The sequence below is a fragment of the Heloderma suspectum genome, chromosome 2 (assembly GCF_057233095.1).
Source record: "Heloderma suspectum isolate Gila_16-S chromosome 2, 16-S_ref, whole genome shotgun sequence".
NCBI classification, from domain to species: Eukaryota; Metazoa; Chordata; class Lepidosauria; order Squamata; family Helodermatidae; genus Heloderma; species Heloderma suspectum.
In genome coordinates this window covers 14,877,429-14,892,918 of record NC_139459.1, presented here as the reverse complement: position 1 = coordinate 14,892,918, position 15,490 = coordinate 14,877,429, and the positions used below count along the sequence as shown (strand labels likewise).

Genomic DNA, 15,490 nt, shown 5'->3' with positions numbered 1-15,490 from the left:
GTGAAGTACTAGTGCCCCTTTACTCAGCACTGGTTAGGCCTCATGTTGAATACTGTGTCCAGTTCTGGGCACCATGCTTTCAGAAGGATGCAGACAAACTGGAGAGGGTTCAGAGGAGGGCAACGAAGATGATCAGAGGACTGGAAATAAAGCCCTATGAAGAGAGACTGAAAGAACTGGGCAGGTTTAGCCTTGAGAAGAGAAGATTGAGGGGAGATATGATAGCGCTCTTCAAGTACTTGAAAGGCTGTCACAGAGAGGAAGGCCAGGATCTCTTCTGGATCATCCCAGAGTGCAGGACACTGAATAAATTCTTGAGTAGAGTGATGTCTCTTGATGGCACCTAGAGAAATGTGCCTGATCTAGCCTGATCTCGTAAGCTAAGTAGGGTCAGCCCTGGTTAGTACTTGGATGGGAGACTGCCTGGGAATCAGGCTTCCTGCACTGAGCAGGGGGTTGGACTCGATGGTCTTGTAGGCCCCTTCCAACCCTATGATTCTATGATTTGTATGCTCCCCGGATCCATGCACAGTCTGCCATTCCACATGCAGCAGTTGCTGTGGTCTACTTTGTTGATAACTTACTGTAGGACTATTAGGGGTTTGTTTGTTTGTTTGTTTGTTTGTACTCCATGTTTAGCCATAGCAACATAGGAAGCTGCCTTATACTGAATCAACCCACTGATCTGTCTAGCCCAGTATTGTTCACACTGACTGGCAGCAATGGCTCTCTACGGAGTCAGGCAGGATTTTTTCTTTCCCTACCTGGAGATGCCGGGGATTGAGCCTGGGACCTCCTACATGCAAAGTATGTGTTCCCTCCGCAATGCCCCCTTGGCCTTAAGATAAATGTGTTATTGCATTTAATGTGATTGGGTTAAAAATAATTAAAAAGCCAAAACGGGAGGCACGGGAGCCCTGATCCGGACTGGGATTGTGATGGCTGGGGAAGGGGGAGTTTACCCTTTTCTTCCCTTTGTCAATGCCTGCGGGAAATCCATGGAGCTGCTCTCTGCATTGGGAGGAAAGCTCCTATTGGTGCCAATGGCAGCCTTCCTCCCTGCTCAAATGGCAGCTTCAGGGAGGACTTTTCATTAGGACTGTGCCTGGGGGGAAGGCCCTGATCCCAGTTGTGGGCCCTCATGCCTGCTATTATGGCTTTTAAATTTTTACATGGAGTAGCACATTGAATGTAACATGCCATTTGAATATAAGAACACAAGAAGAGCCCTGCTGGATCAGACCAAGGGTCCATCTAGTCTGGCATTCTGTTCACACAGTGGCCAACCAGCTGCCTATGGGAAACCACAAGCAGGACATGAGTGCAACAGTACCCTCCCGCCCATGTTCCCCAGCAACACAGGCCCACCACCTCTGGTACTGGAGGTAGCACACAGGACCAGTAGCCACTGATAGCCTTCTCCTCCAGGAATTTGTCCAACCCCCTTTTAAAGCCATCCAAATTGGTGGCCATCACTACATCTTAAGGTAGCGAATTCCATCGTTTAACTATGCACCATGTGAAGAAGCCCTTCCTTTTATCTGTCTTGAATCGCCCACCGGTCAGCTTCATGGGATGAGCCCAGATTCTAGGATTATGAGCGAGGCCTGTGGTATGCAATATGGCCCCCTCCATGTGTGAGGCCCAGAGCCATGGCTCCTCCCGTAAGAGAAAGGAGCCTGGGATGAGCCAATTCATCTTACCCTGACCTGTTCTTGCTCCTTGGAATTCTTAATGACTGGCTATATTCCAAGATTGACCCATCTTCCCCAAGCTTGGTTCTGGTGAGAAACTGCTTCATACCATATGGGACAATTTGTCCATCTAATCCAGGATTGTCTACTCAGACTAGCAGTGGCTCTGTGTGGTTTGAGGCAGAAAAAGGCCTTTCCTGCTACCTGCTATCCTTTTAACTGGAGACATCGGGGCTTGAACCATCTGTGTGTGAAGCATGCATTCTGCCACTGAGCTACAGCCAACCCCCTCCAGTTATTGCCAAACATCTGATACTTCAAGCTTGGGAAGATGAGGACATCCCTACCTGCTCACCTCAACCCTAGAAATTCAAACTTGGGTGGCTGAAATGTTATATGTGTTTCTGAAGCAACTGATTACAAAAGAAAACAACTTTTAGAAACATTTGGGGGGAAAGTCCATGCTGGCTGAGGAATGCTGGGAGTTGTAGGACTTTTTCTGTCTAAACTTGCATAGGATTGCACCCTAAGAAAATGTTTGGCCTATCCTCTATTTACACTTCCATCTCTGATATTTCATCTTCCCCTGATGGTTTTCTCTCTATCCTTGCAGATCCCCTATGCAGCCAGCTTGATCAGGAAAGAAAAACTCGGCACACATCTCAGCAAAAGCTAAAAGGTGAGCTAGAAGGAGTGGAGGATGGACTACGTTGTCATTGCTGCTTATTGGCACTGCAGGTTAAATTCATCATATGAACTTGGATGAGATCTCTGTGAAGGATAACCTACAGTGTTACTGGATTTTAAACCAAGAAAACTAGATAATCCTTCCAAGAACTCTTAGAAGCCTGAGTCCAAATCATGTAATTTAAAGTGGTCCCCCAATAGCACAATCAAAAGTTCAAAACACTGTCTCAACACCACTCGGTGATTTACTGCACACTCACCCATTTATTTAAGGCTCAGTTCTCTGTGCTGCTGCTATGGGTTTTGCCCCACACCGGCAGGGGAGAAGGGTAAGTGAAGGAACTGGTGGAGGAGCAAAATGGGAGGTGCAGCAGTCGGATCTTCTATCAACCTCTTTGGAAGCTTCTCTTTTCTGCAGAAGAACTTATGAGTTCAGCCAAGGTGCAATAACAGCTACGAATGCATTGGATTAGGGGGTTTGAACTCTTTCAACCCGAGGGTTGAATTCCGTTTTGGAGAAGCTCTTGGGGGTGCATTCCAGTGGCGGGCAAGGCCGAAGGCAAAAGGGGCTTAAAACTCTCCAATTAAACCTTAGGAGAGGCATTTCAACCTTTTTGAATTCGGGGGAGGGGAAAGGCACCAAAGCTGGGAAACCACCATATAACTAGTGGTCAGGGAAGGGGGCGGGCCAGGGGAAGGGGGCATGGACATTTGGGAAATCTCAGAGGGCCAGATTTGGCCCATGGGCCTGAGGTTCTACACCCCTGCATTAGATCATAACTTCTGATATTCTGAACCAACCCATGCTGCTATATTGAGTCAGCATGGCTGTAGTGGCATCAGATTCTATTATAATATTATGCATTTGGGGTCAGCCTAAAGAACCTTTCAGGGATCCCTTGCAACCCCGTTTCCCATAGGCAGCATGGTTGGCCACTGTGTGGACAGAATGCTGGATTTGATCTGATCCAGCAGGGCTCTTCTTATGTTCTTATGTTCAGTGCCTCTTCCTGCATATCGATTCAGGATCCCTTACAACAGGGATGGGGAACCTTTGGCCCACAGGCATAACCTGTCCTGAAGAGATTCCCCATCTGGTCCATGGAGGCCCCCTCCTCCAAGCTCTGCTCCCTGGGAGAGGAATCCCCACTGTGCCATGCTAAGGGAAATCCATGCTGCAATCTCTGATCACGGATCAGGGAATTGGCTTCACATCCTGCTTGTCATCCCAGTTGGGACAGTGAGCAGCACACACAGCCAGAGACTTGGCTGCCGCTTCGAGGCGTGGCTCCTGCAAGCATGGGCCAAGTCTGTTCAAACTCATGAAAGATGGAAGTGTCATCAATGGCTATTATTGGCCCTGGTAGCTAAAGGAAATCCTTTTGTCCAGAGGCATTATTATTATTATTTCTACACCGCCCCATAGCTGAAGCTCTCTGGGCAGTTTACAAAAGTTAAAACATTAAAATACAATATACAACATTTAAAAACCATTTACATAAAACCTACAGACAAACAACATATAACTAAAAACAACATAGAACTAGAAACAATTTGTTTAAAAATCCAACAGTAAAACACAGCTTAAAACAACACAGCTTAAAAACAGTACACAAAAGTCAGCAAAAGGAACAAGCATTCTCAAAAGGGAAGGCCTGCCGGAATAATTAATACCCGCTTAAAAACCTTCAACGAGGTCAGCAGGCACATTTCAACCTGCAGGTCATTCCGCAAGTGAGGGGCGGCAAAGCAAAAGGTCCTCTTGCGTGTGGCTGCCGGTCTCACATTAAGCAGCTGCAGCAGATAGCACTCAGAGGACCTCAGGTGGCAGACTGAGATGCAGGGGAGAAGGCGCTCCCTAAGGGACCTTGGACCTAGACCATGTAAGGCTTTAAAGGTTCGGACCAGCACTTTATATTATGCTCGGAAACAAATTGGCAGCCAGTGTAAAGATTTTAAAACCGGTGTAATATGGTCTCCATGGGGTGTCCCAGAGACCAACCTGGCTGTCATATTTTGTACCAGTTAAAGTTTCCAAACTAAATATAAAGGCAGCCCCAAGTACAGCGCATTGCAGAAATCAAGCCTAGAGGTTACCAGCGCATGCACCACCGTCATCAGGTCCACATGTTCCAGGAATGGGCATAGCTGGCGTATCAGCCGAAGTTGATGAGGCACTTCTCACCATTGCCTCCACCTGGGGTGCCAGGAGAAGGGCTGGGTCAAGAAGTACCCCCAAGCTGCGAACTTGCTTCTTCAGGGGATAGAGCAATCCCATCCAGAACTGGTTGACATACCTCAATACCTGAATTAGGACCCTTCACGATGAGCACCTCTGTCTTGCTTGCCTGGATTCAATTTCAGCTTGCTCTCCCTCATCCAGCCCATGACCAGCTTCAGGCAGTCATTCAGAGCAGTCATATCTTCCTTGGATAAAAATGTTAAGGAGAAATAGGTGTGGGTGTCATCAGCATACTTCAGTATGCTTCTCAGTACTGGATGCTGGGCAGGGATAACAAAGGAATGGCCATCACCTTAATGCCAGAGGCATCTGGCTGGACATTTTTGGGGAACAAAATGCAGATGGACCAGGATATGCCCAGCATCCACCCGCCCAAAGTCACAGTGCAAGAAGCAAAAAAAGCACCTCGCTTAGGTATGCAGAGAGAGTGAACAGCAGAGTGGATAAATTTCTCATGCTGCGTCTGTTGTCACTGACATGCCCTCCCTGCAGACAATAGGGATTAAAAAAAAGAAGCAGCGGCGCTAATCAAAGATTGTTGTTGTTGTTGTTGTTGTTGTTCAGTCGTTAAGTCGTGTCCGACTCTTCGTGACCCCATGGACCATAGCATGCCAGGCCTTCCTGTCCTGCGCTCTCTCCCGGAGCGTGCTCAAGTTCATATTCATTGCATCGGTGATGCTATCTAGCCATCTCATCCTCTGCCATCCCTTTCTCCTTTTGCCTTCAATTTTTCCCAGCATCAGGGTCTTTTCCAAGGAGTTTTCTCTTCGCATTAGGTGGCCAAAATATTTGAGCTTCAGCTTCAGTATCTGTCCTTCCAATGAGCACTCAGGGTTGATTTCCTTTAGGATTGACTGATTTGACCTCCTTGCAGTCCAGGGGACTCATAAGAGTCTTCTCCAGCACCACAGTTCGAAGGCATCGATTCTTCGGCACTCAGCCTTCCTTATAGTCCAGCTCTCACAGCCATATGTTGCTACTGGGAAAAATATAGCTTTGATTAGACTAATCTTTGTCGGCAAGGTGATGTCTCTGCTTCTTACTATGCTGTCTAGGTTTGCCATAGCTTTCCTCCCAAGGAGCAAGCATCTTTTAATTTCATGGCTACAGTCACCGTCTGCAGTGATCTTGGAGCCCAAGGAAATAAAATCTGTCACTGCTTCCATTTCTTCCCCTTCTATTTGCCAGGTAGTGATGGGGCCAGATGCCATGATCTTAGTTTTTTTAATGTTGAGTTTCAAACCAGCTTTTGCACTCTCCACTTTCACCCTCAACAAGAGGCTCTTGAGATCCTCTTCGCTTTCTGCCATTAGGGTGGTATCGTCTGCGTATCTGAGGTTGTTGATAATTCTCCTGGCAATCTTAATTCCAAACTGTGATTCATCCAACCCGGCATTTCTCATGATGTACTCTGCATATAATTAATAAGCAGGGTGACAATATGCAGCCTTGTCGTACTCCTTTCCCAATTTTGAACCAATCGGCTGTTCCATGTCCGGTTCTTACTGTTGCTTCTTGTCCCTTGTACAGGTTTCTCAGGAGACAGGTAAGGTGGTATGGTACTCCCATATCTTTAAGAATTTGCCAGAGTTAGTTGTGATCCACACAATCAAAGGCTTTAGCGTAGTCAATGACGCAGAAATAGACTTTTTCTGGAATTCTCTTGCTTTCTCCATGATCCAGCGAATGTTGGCGATTCGATCTCTAGTTCCTCTGCCTCTTTGAAACCCAGCTTGTACTTCCGGTAGTTCTCGGTTCACATGCTGCTGAAGCCTAGCTTGTAGGATTTTGAGCATCACCTTGCTGGCATGTGAAATGAGCACAATTGTACAGTAGTTTGAACACTCTTTGGCATTGCCCTTCTTTGGAATTGGAATGTAAACTGACCTTTTCCAGTTTTGTGGCCACTGTTGAGTGTTCCAAATTTGTTGGCATATTGAGTGCAGCATTTTAACAGCATCATCTTTTAGGATTTTAAATAGCTCAGCTGGAATACTGTCATCTCCGCTAGCTTTGTTGTTAATAATGCTTCCTAAGGCCCACTTGACTTCACTCTCTAGGATGTGCGGCTCAAGTTCAGTGACCGCACTTTCATGGCTATCAGGGACATTAAGATCTTTCCTGTATAGTTCTTCTGTGTATTCTTTCCACCTCTTCTTAATCTCATCTGCTTCTGTTAGGTCCCTGCCTTCTTTGTCCTTTATCATGCCCATCCTTGCAACAAAATGTTCCCTTGATATCTCCGATTTTCTTGAAGAGATCTCTAGTCTTTCCCATTCTGTTGTTTTCCTTGATTTCTTTGCATTGTTCATTTAAGAAGGCCTTCTTGTCTCTCCTTGCTATTCTCTGGAAATCTGCATTCAGTTGGATATATCTTCTCCTTTCTCCCTGGCTTTTCACTTCCCTTCTTTCCTCAGCTACTTGTAAAGCCTCATCAGACAGCCACTTGGCTTTCTTGCATTTCTTTTTCTTTGGGATGGATTTCGTTGCTGCCTCCTGAACAATGTTACGGACCTCCGTCCAAGAGTTCCTCAGGCACTCTGTCTATCAGGTCTAATCCCTTAAATCTATTCCTCACCTCCACTGTATATTCAGAAGGGATATGATTTAGGTCATACCTGAATGGTTTAGTAGTTTTCCCTACGTTCTTCAATTTAAGCCGAAATTTTGCAAGAAGCAGCTCATGATCTGACCCACAGTCAGCACAGGTCTTGTTTTTACTGACTGTATGGAGCTTCTCCATCTTTGGCTGCAAAGTACATAATCAATCTGATTTCAATATTGACCATCTGGTGATTAGTATTTGCTTAAATGCTACACTAAATCAACCATGTGAAGAAACACATGGATCTTTGTCAGACACCATTTCCAAGACTTCCTAAGTCCCAGCCAAAAATAAAATGTTGCTTTGAGGGCCAACATGGCCACACTCTCTGCCTGTGACTAACAAGCAAGAAAAGATGGGATTCTTGGATTGAAATGGATTGCTAGGAGGGCCAGCCCTACCATTAGACAGCGCGAGGCAGTTACCTCAGATGGCAGATGATGGAGGCAGGGAACGGCAGCAAAGTGATGCTCTGACTTGGATTCCTGCATTGATCAGGGGGTTGGACTCAGTGGCCTTGTAGGCCCCTTCCAACCCTACTATTCTATGATTCTATGTTGGGGGAGAGAGCTGCGGGTTCAGGAACCAAGGTCCAGAACAGCAGACAATGATCAGAGGGGCAAGAAGCAGGGATGTAAGTCGGGCAGCCACCAAGCCAGGGCCAGGCTGCCTCCAGAGTAGCTACTCAATCAGATGAGTTTCTCAGACTAAGGAACCAATCTCAGAGTAACAGTTCATAGAATCATAGAATCATAGAATAGTAGGGTTGGAAGGGGCCTACAAGGCCATCGAGCCCAACCCCCTGCTCAATGCAGGAATCCAAGTCAGAGCATCCCTGACAGATGGCTGTCCAGCCTCGTCTTGAATGCCTCCAGTGTGGGAGAGCCCACCACCTCCCCAGGTAATTGGTTCCATTGTCGTTCTTTAATGCCAGTCAGGTCCCTATTGGCTGACCCAGTTACCAGGTCCAGCTAGGCTCATGAGCTGCAGCTCCCTTCTTGGCCATTATCTGGGTGGCACTGCAGAGCAGTAAAGGTCAGGCCAAACGACTTCCTCGGCCTGAGAGCTGGAACTGCGATGAACACGAATGGGGAGAGATTCTCACACCAGTTCTCCTGCCTTGAATTTTGCTCATAAAGATCATTTATATATGTCAGATTTAAAGATTTAGATAAACTGAAATGTTAAATTCTGAAACGTTTGAATTTGCACGTAGTTTTCATTTCAGCACTAGCATACATCTCAATCCAGTTTTGCGACTCAATCCACCTTTCCAGGTTCGGCCCACTTTGGACAGCTGTCCACTGGGTGCCTAATCAGACTTGATTTGCAAAATGGGGCCACATCTGCCCATGTTGAATGTTGCACAGATTCTCCATCCCACTTTTATGTCCTATGAATAATGGCTACTTAGAGCCAGTGATTTAAAGCAGACTCCACTGGCGTAAATACAGGTTCAGGGTTGCCTCCAGTTCAGAACACATTATTGTGGAATTGGGTTGGAGGAGCGAGGTTGAACTGGGTGTCAGAAATAGAGGCTTCTTCCTAGCCTACCCTGAGGCTGGGCAAGTCTATGAAAACGGGGCCCTTGCTGGTGAACATGTGAAACTGGATTAGTCCGCTGGTCCATCTAATCCGGTACAGTCCAAGGTTGTAAGCAGAGTAGGGATGTCGGAGAAATCCACAACTGAAACAAATGAGTTTGGATTTTCATGAATTAGACCCATGGATTCAGCAGTGGACCAACTTTCTCCCTGTTAGGCACATTCTGCAGACTTGTGGACCAGTTTTCTAACTTTCCTGAATTTTGCTCAAGTTTCATCTGAGGAAAACATGCAAAAAAAATTTAAACGACCAAAAGTACACATTTCCTCCATAGGGTAAAGTGTGAAAATGCACATCTGGAGGGAATTTGGACATTTTCACATGCGCAAAATGGTACAAAAGTGTGTTTGTGCAAACGTGAATTTGTGCAAATTTGGAAACAAAAAAAAATCTAATTCCGGCGATGGGTGGATGGTGAAACAAAAGGTGCCTGTCTGACAATCCACAAAAAACAGACAGAACAGATTTTACACAATCCACACATCCCTAAGGCAGAGACTCTTTTGACACATCCGCCGCCTGGGATGCCTTTAACTGGCTATGACAGGGATTGAACCTAGGCCCTTCTATTACAGTAACATACCAAAACTAAAATAGTCTCCAAATGCAAAATGCAGCTTCCTTTGTTAAAATTGGCCTCAGTGAATTAATCAATTAACAGCGCAATCCTATTCAGATAGGCGGCCGCCTCTGAACTTGGAGGTGACCACCTATGCAGTGCACGGCAGGAGAAGCATGGAGGGAATCATTTCCTCTGTGCTTCTCCTGCCCTGCATTTTCAGCTAGACAGCCGATTGTGGCTGTCTAGCCGCTGGAGGGCAGAGCAGAGGAGGAGGCTGCTGTATGGCACAGTGGATGTGTCGTACAGGCGTTTCCACCCTCCGCGCCCTGGAACGCCTTCCAGGAACGTCGCTTTTTGGCCACTCTGCGCTCCTCTTGCGAGCATGGAGTTGTTCCATGCTGCCTCCAAGGCAGCGCAGAAGTTGGGGGAGGTCAGTTCTCTGGGAACCAACCTCAGAGCGTGAGCTCTGAGGTTGGTTCCCAGAAACCCAGATATCCTATCGCCATCTAACTGCTGTCTAGCAGCCATAGGATTGCTCCCTAAAGCTATAGTTTATTAATCTACCTATTAAGCTTACCAATTTAATTTATATGTTTTATTTGAATGAACTGATATAGGGTTTTTTAATTGATTTGTTATATTGTAGGTTTGTATTATAAAACTGGGGATTGCCCATCCAACGCAGGTTCAAGTGCACTTGAGGTGACTGACTTGTGTTGGATTGTGGTTGGAATATTTTTAGTTAAAATATGTTTAATTAAATTAATTCATGTTATTAGATTTGTGCTTGCTCCAATGAGTGGGATCAATGTTCTCTAAAGTTTCCTTTTCCTTCTCCTTATAGCAGGAGCACAGGATCCTCTTGTAAGATACCACCCATCACTCTGAATTCAGACTTACCTAAAGACTGAAAATGGAAGGGCTTTGGGTAGTAAAAAAAAAACATAAGGAAGAAACAAAAAAGGATCAGGTTCCATTGAACCTAAGGACAAGTGACCTCAAAGCTTCATGGACAACCATGTAAATTAGAATGTAGCAGCCATTTGTTAATTTTAAACACACACACACAAGGAAAAAGTGGAACAATTCAAGAATGCCTGTCTTGGATCTTTTTGGTGGTACCAAAGTTTGGTTTGGTGTTTTTAGAAGGACTCCTGAACTTGATAGAAACTGAAAAGGCTTTGACTGGGTCTTGTGGATAAACCCGTGCAAAGAATCTCCCAGTGCTTCCCAGTCCAATGCCACAAAAGCATTTGAGAATTCAACTGTTTCCCTTTTGAAGAATGATTCTCTTGTGGAAAGAAATGTGATTGAGAAAAACATGGGCAGCCATTACATCAAGATGCATTGATGGAAGAGCATTAGCCATATTCAGCGCTTTCTAAAAGCAGACTGGAAACTTCAAGGACACCCGATGTGCTCCCCCATCCCACCCCTTCCCAGACTCTGTCCATTCTCCTGGTATTTTGCCTGCTGTATGAATGAAGATTGTACTCTTCTGGAAATATTTTACAATTTATTATTGAGTGTAATTAAAAATATAACCACTGAGATTAAAAGCAAAGGTATTTAACTCTGTTGTAGTTTCTTTAACATTCATGTGGATAAAAAAAAAAAATCTATAATAAAAACAGAAAACTATATGTAATAGTTGATGCTTTCCTGAAATTTGGTTGTTGCATGCATTTGCTTACCCTCCCTCTTCATCCTGCCATTTGTCAAGGCTGGTGAAAACTGTCTTGGTTGATGGTCTTGAACATATGGAGCCATCATATTCAGAGTCAGAGCATTGGTCCGTCTCATTTAGGGGTGTGTAGCATGCAGCCCATGGGCTGCATGTGCCCCCTCCTTTTCTGCCCCCCCCCTGCACTGTCAACATTTCCCCCACCCTACAGCTGGAAAAAAAAAAATCAGTGGTTTGCTGCCCAAATTCAGTGGCAAACCACTTTGGATCCTTAAATAGGGCAGATTTAGCTTGTTTTCAAGCTAAATTTGTCCTTTTAAAAGATCCATAGCTGGTTGCCTCTGAATTATGGCAGCAAAGCCTCGGTTTTCTTTTGCCTCCTCCCCACTGAATTTTGGTGGTACAGTGGTGGGAGTGCTCTCACTACCACTGCTGGTCATGGTGACCCAGACTCTTCCTAAAGGTGGCTAAGGAGGAGTCAGTTTGTTCCTTAGCACATTATAACTTTCACAGTTAAATATATAATGACACTCCATCCAATATGTGAGTCAGATTCCTCCACAAAAATATAGCCTAGGTCAACAGTAGGCAACTTTTTTGGGCCATGTCTTAAAACTTAGGCAGTTTTAAGAACAGTCATGGGCACTGCCACAAAATGGCTTCCATGGGAGGCATGGCAAAGGACAAGTCAGCTGCACAACAGACTGAATACAAGGCAGAGGTGGAGACTGAACCCCAGCACAGAAAACAACTCCTCTGAACCCAGCTTTCAGCTCCAACTGAAACCTATTTCACAGCAATCCCGGCTGCTCATTAGGAAATGTGTTAGTAAAAAAAAGTGGGAGGGGTAGGGCACCTTGGGTGAGTGCCAAGAAAGGTTGCCAAGAAAACAGGTTGCCCACCTCTGCCCAAATTTCTCTTACAATGCAGGTAGATTTCCTGTCTCCATCATTAGGTGGCTGCAGCTGACATTTGTATGAAGCTCTACACAGGATTGAGGACCCTGTCTCACTCCCCAAATGCCTTTCCAGTGCAAAGGAAAAGAGACCTATTTTAGGGAGCCTTCTGGTTCAACAGTGCAAGTTCTAGGTCCAGTCTTTGTACCTGATTCTGATGAGTGTGACTTGCATGTTTGACTGAGCTATGCCCCTTCAAATCACCATGTTTATAGGTATGTGCTCTCTGCTACAGCTACAGCTTCCTAATGATTATGTAATCATTGTGTAGGACCTTTGCACCATTGGTTACAGAGTCTGAAATTCTTTTGGTGAAACCCAGTAAGTCATTCACCATTGATGCAGAGTAGCAATGTGATGAAGTCCAATTGCATGTCTTCAGCTGCAAACATATCTGCACACGCGCGCGCGCGCACACACACACACCACCGCTTTATGAGTCTGACATTCTTATCTTTATGAATATGACATTCTTATCTTTGTACTAGACAGCTTCAATGAACAAAGAGTAAACTGTGAAACCCTTGGGCGTTCCTTTTGAATAAAGATATTGGGTTGCATCCAAGATCTGCCTTCCGTGAGAGGAAGGATTCCATTTGTGAAAGAAAGGTCCATTTGCCTGAAAGGTCCATCCACCACAGCTCACCCCATGTAGCAGTGTCTCCTGACTCACTGTGTAGCATTTTCAGGGGGTGGAGGGGTTACTGTGGGAAGGTGGGGGAGGGGAAGTCCACTTCTGCCAGTACAGTTGATCCGGCTTAAATCTGGATCCAACCCAGTCAGTGGGAACATTGAGCAAGGCCTACTGAATTTCCCATCTGGGTCTTTTGTGTATGTATCAGCCACCAAACTAAATTACAGCTTATCTTTTGAGGCTGTTGCTGCTATCCCTTTTCAATTTACCTCTTCAAAGTAAGGATTGCAGGACAGTGCAAAGGACCAAGTGATGGGAAAGGGAGGCGGAGATGCTGCTGCTGCTGAGATGAAAGATTGCCCTTCTCTGGGTGACACTGGGTGACCCTGCATCCTTTCGAGGACTTTCTGCTTTCACTTTCTTTCTTTGTGGGATTAGGATGGGCTTCTTTACACAGCAGACATGTAGTTTGAATCGAGGGAGCACCTCCCTGGCATGAGTGCAAAGGAACGGGGTGGGGAAGTCTTGCTTTTGTTGCTTAACTTGTGCTGTACTGTTTCTCTGCAGCCCTAAGGCATACTTACTTGGGAGTAAGCCCCATTGAAGTCAGTGGGACTTACTTCTGAATCGACATAAGATCACACTGTAGATCTGCGACCCTCAGCATACTTACTTGGGAGTAAGCCCCGCTGAACTTAACGAGGACGTTGATTCCGAGGTTGGGGGATCAGATGTCTCCCTTCATTCCAGGGAGGCATTTTACTCTGAGAGACACGTGGTTTGAATCAAGGAACGGCCTTCCTTGGCAAGTTCGTGGCGCCAAGCCGGCATTACGCACTGCCGATACAGCGCCATGAACTTTTATTACTAGTTTATCTCTGCAAAATTCCATGAGTGACAATCACGAGCATGCAATAAATCAGTCGTCTGGATACACCTATTCACACTGTCATGCTCCTGCTACTACTACTGGTAGTGGTGTGAATTGAGTAGTATCATAGATGCCGGTAGAGGGAGTCTTCTTATTTATACAAAGAAAGAAATTGAGTGGCAAATTGTAAGAGGTAGACCCAAATCTCTCTTGTTACTGTTCAATAAAAGGCTAAGGACAATTGAATTCTTCATACAAACCAGGAATATGAGAAAGCAGCAGCCTAAAGACAACAATATGAGAGCTCAGCATGTCAACACTGTGGACAAGATCCTCTTTTATTCAGAGTCCCATAGAAAAAAGCCCATGGGTGGCTACTTTACAGCTGCAAGGTAAGTCCATACATCTTCTTGTTCTGCCTAAAATTGTGTTCTTCTTTGTTTGTTTTCCCTCCAAGTGTAATTTGTTCAACTCAAAGTCCATGGGTACTTTGATCTATTTCCAAAATACCACCTATGTGTCCCAGATGTGGCCATTTCACTGGGGCAATGGGTTTTCAGATGTTTATGAAAAGCTTTGGAGAATGTTGTATCAATGTCCATATAAGGAAAACATTAATCATAGCAACTAAATGGAGCTTGCATATTTAGAGCAATCTACCTCTGTGTACCAGATACCGGAGACTAGGAACGGGGGATAGCTACCTCTATCTAGCTCTGCCTGTGACATTTCGAAGGGAAGTCTGGTTGTCCATTGTTGGAAGCAGAATGCTGGTCAAGATGGGCATTGATCTGATCCATCAAAGGTTTTAGACAAAAAAAACCTGGCTGGATAGGAGGGAATGCTAGGAGTTGTGTGACTCTTTTTCTGTCTAAACGTGCATAAGACTGTGCCCTTAATCAACCTGGGTAACTTGAAGCTATTGGCTACCTGCAAACCAGGGGTATCCTTTGGATTCATCCAAATCCTGAACCGAATCAGGCTAACAGATTCGGGGCTCCTCTGAAGCAGACCAAAGCTGAGTTTAAACATTCCTGAAGATTCAGGATTTGGAGGAATACAGACATATAGTATGTCTCCAAAATTCATACATTTCTTCCCAAGCTGTCCATATAAGGAAAACACCAGGGTGTGGAGGGGGACAAAAGCGGAGGTGTAGTTTTGTGACTGGAAGCTCTAGCTTCTAATCACAGTGAATGGTTTTACCAGGACTCTTCAATCCCAGAGCGGGGGGCGGGGGGGTTGAAGTAGCGGGATGATGTAGTGATGGCCACCAATTTGAAGCTTTAAAAGGGGATTGGACAAATCCATGGAGAAGGCTACCAATGGCTACTAGTCCTGATGGCTATACGCTACCTCCAGAATCAGAGGGAGTATGCCTATGTTCACCAGTTGCTGGGGAACATGGTCTGGAGAGTGCTGCGGCACACATATCCTGCTTGTGGGTTTCCTGTGGGCAGCTTGTTGGCTGCTGTGTGAACATGTGAACAGAATGCTGGACTAGATGGACCCTTGGTCTGATCCAGCAGGGCTCTTCTTATGTTCTTAAGTAATATATCACAGGACTGATAGTGTTCCATGTGCTAGTTCCCTTTCCCAGGAGCAGGGATGTTAAAAGAGGTTTGATGGAGACTATGGGACCTGGGAGGGCGTACCATTGGGTGCTTGCTGGATGCTCAAGTCCTTCTTCCTCTGCCACTGTATGTTCCACAACCATCACTCACCCTGATCTATTGAACTTTCTTGGACTTTGATGCCAGTAGAGCAGAAAACAAAAAAGTCTTGAACTGCTTTTATTCATTGCAACTCACTTGTCCCTGCACCTATCCTTCTGAAAGTTTGCAGGTTTCTTGCCCAGGGACACCCTCCGAAGGGACAACTATCTGCTAAGAAAAAGTGTTACCAGGAGTTTCCTTTTTAAAAACCCCTCAATTTAAAGGCATGTTACAC

The 15,490-nt window shown here is 45.5% G+C and overlaps 1 protein-coding gene across 1 annotated transcript in view; it reads left to right on the top strand.

The window, feature by feature from the left end:
• The window catches only part of SKOR2 (SKI family transcriptional corepressor 2), a 44,801-nt gene extending 33,800 nt beyond the window's left edge, over positions 1-11,001 (top strand). Inside the window, exons 7-8 of the mRNA XM_084832014.1 lie at positions 2,308-2,373; positions 10,240-11,001. Of these exons, the coding sequence (XP_084688140.1) occupies positions 2,308-2,370 (63 nt within the window). The 3' untranslated portion in view covers positions 2,371-2,373; positions 10,240-11,001. The remainder of the gene's footprint in view (positions 1-2,307; positions 2,374-10,239) is intronic.
• The last annotated feature ends 4,489 nt before the right edge of the window (positions 11,002-15,490 follow it).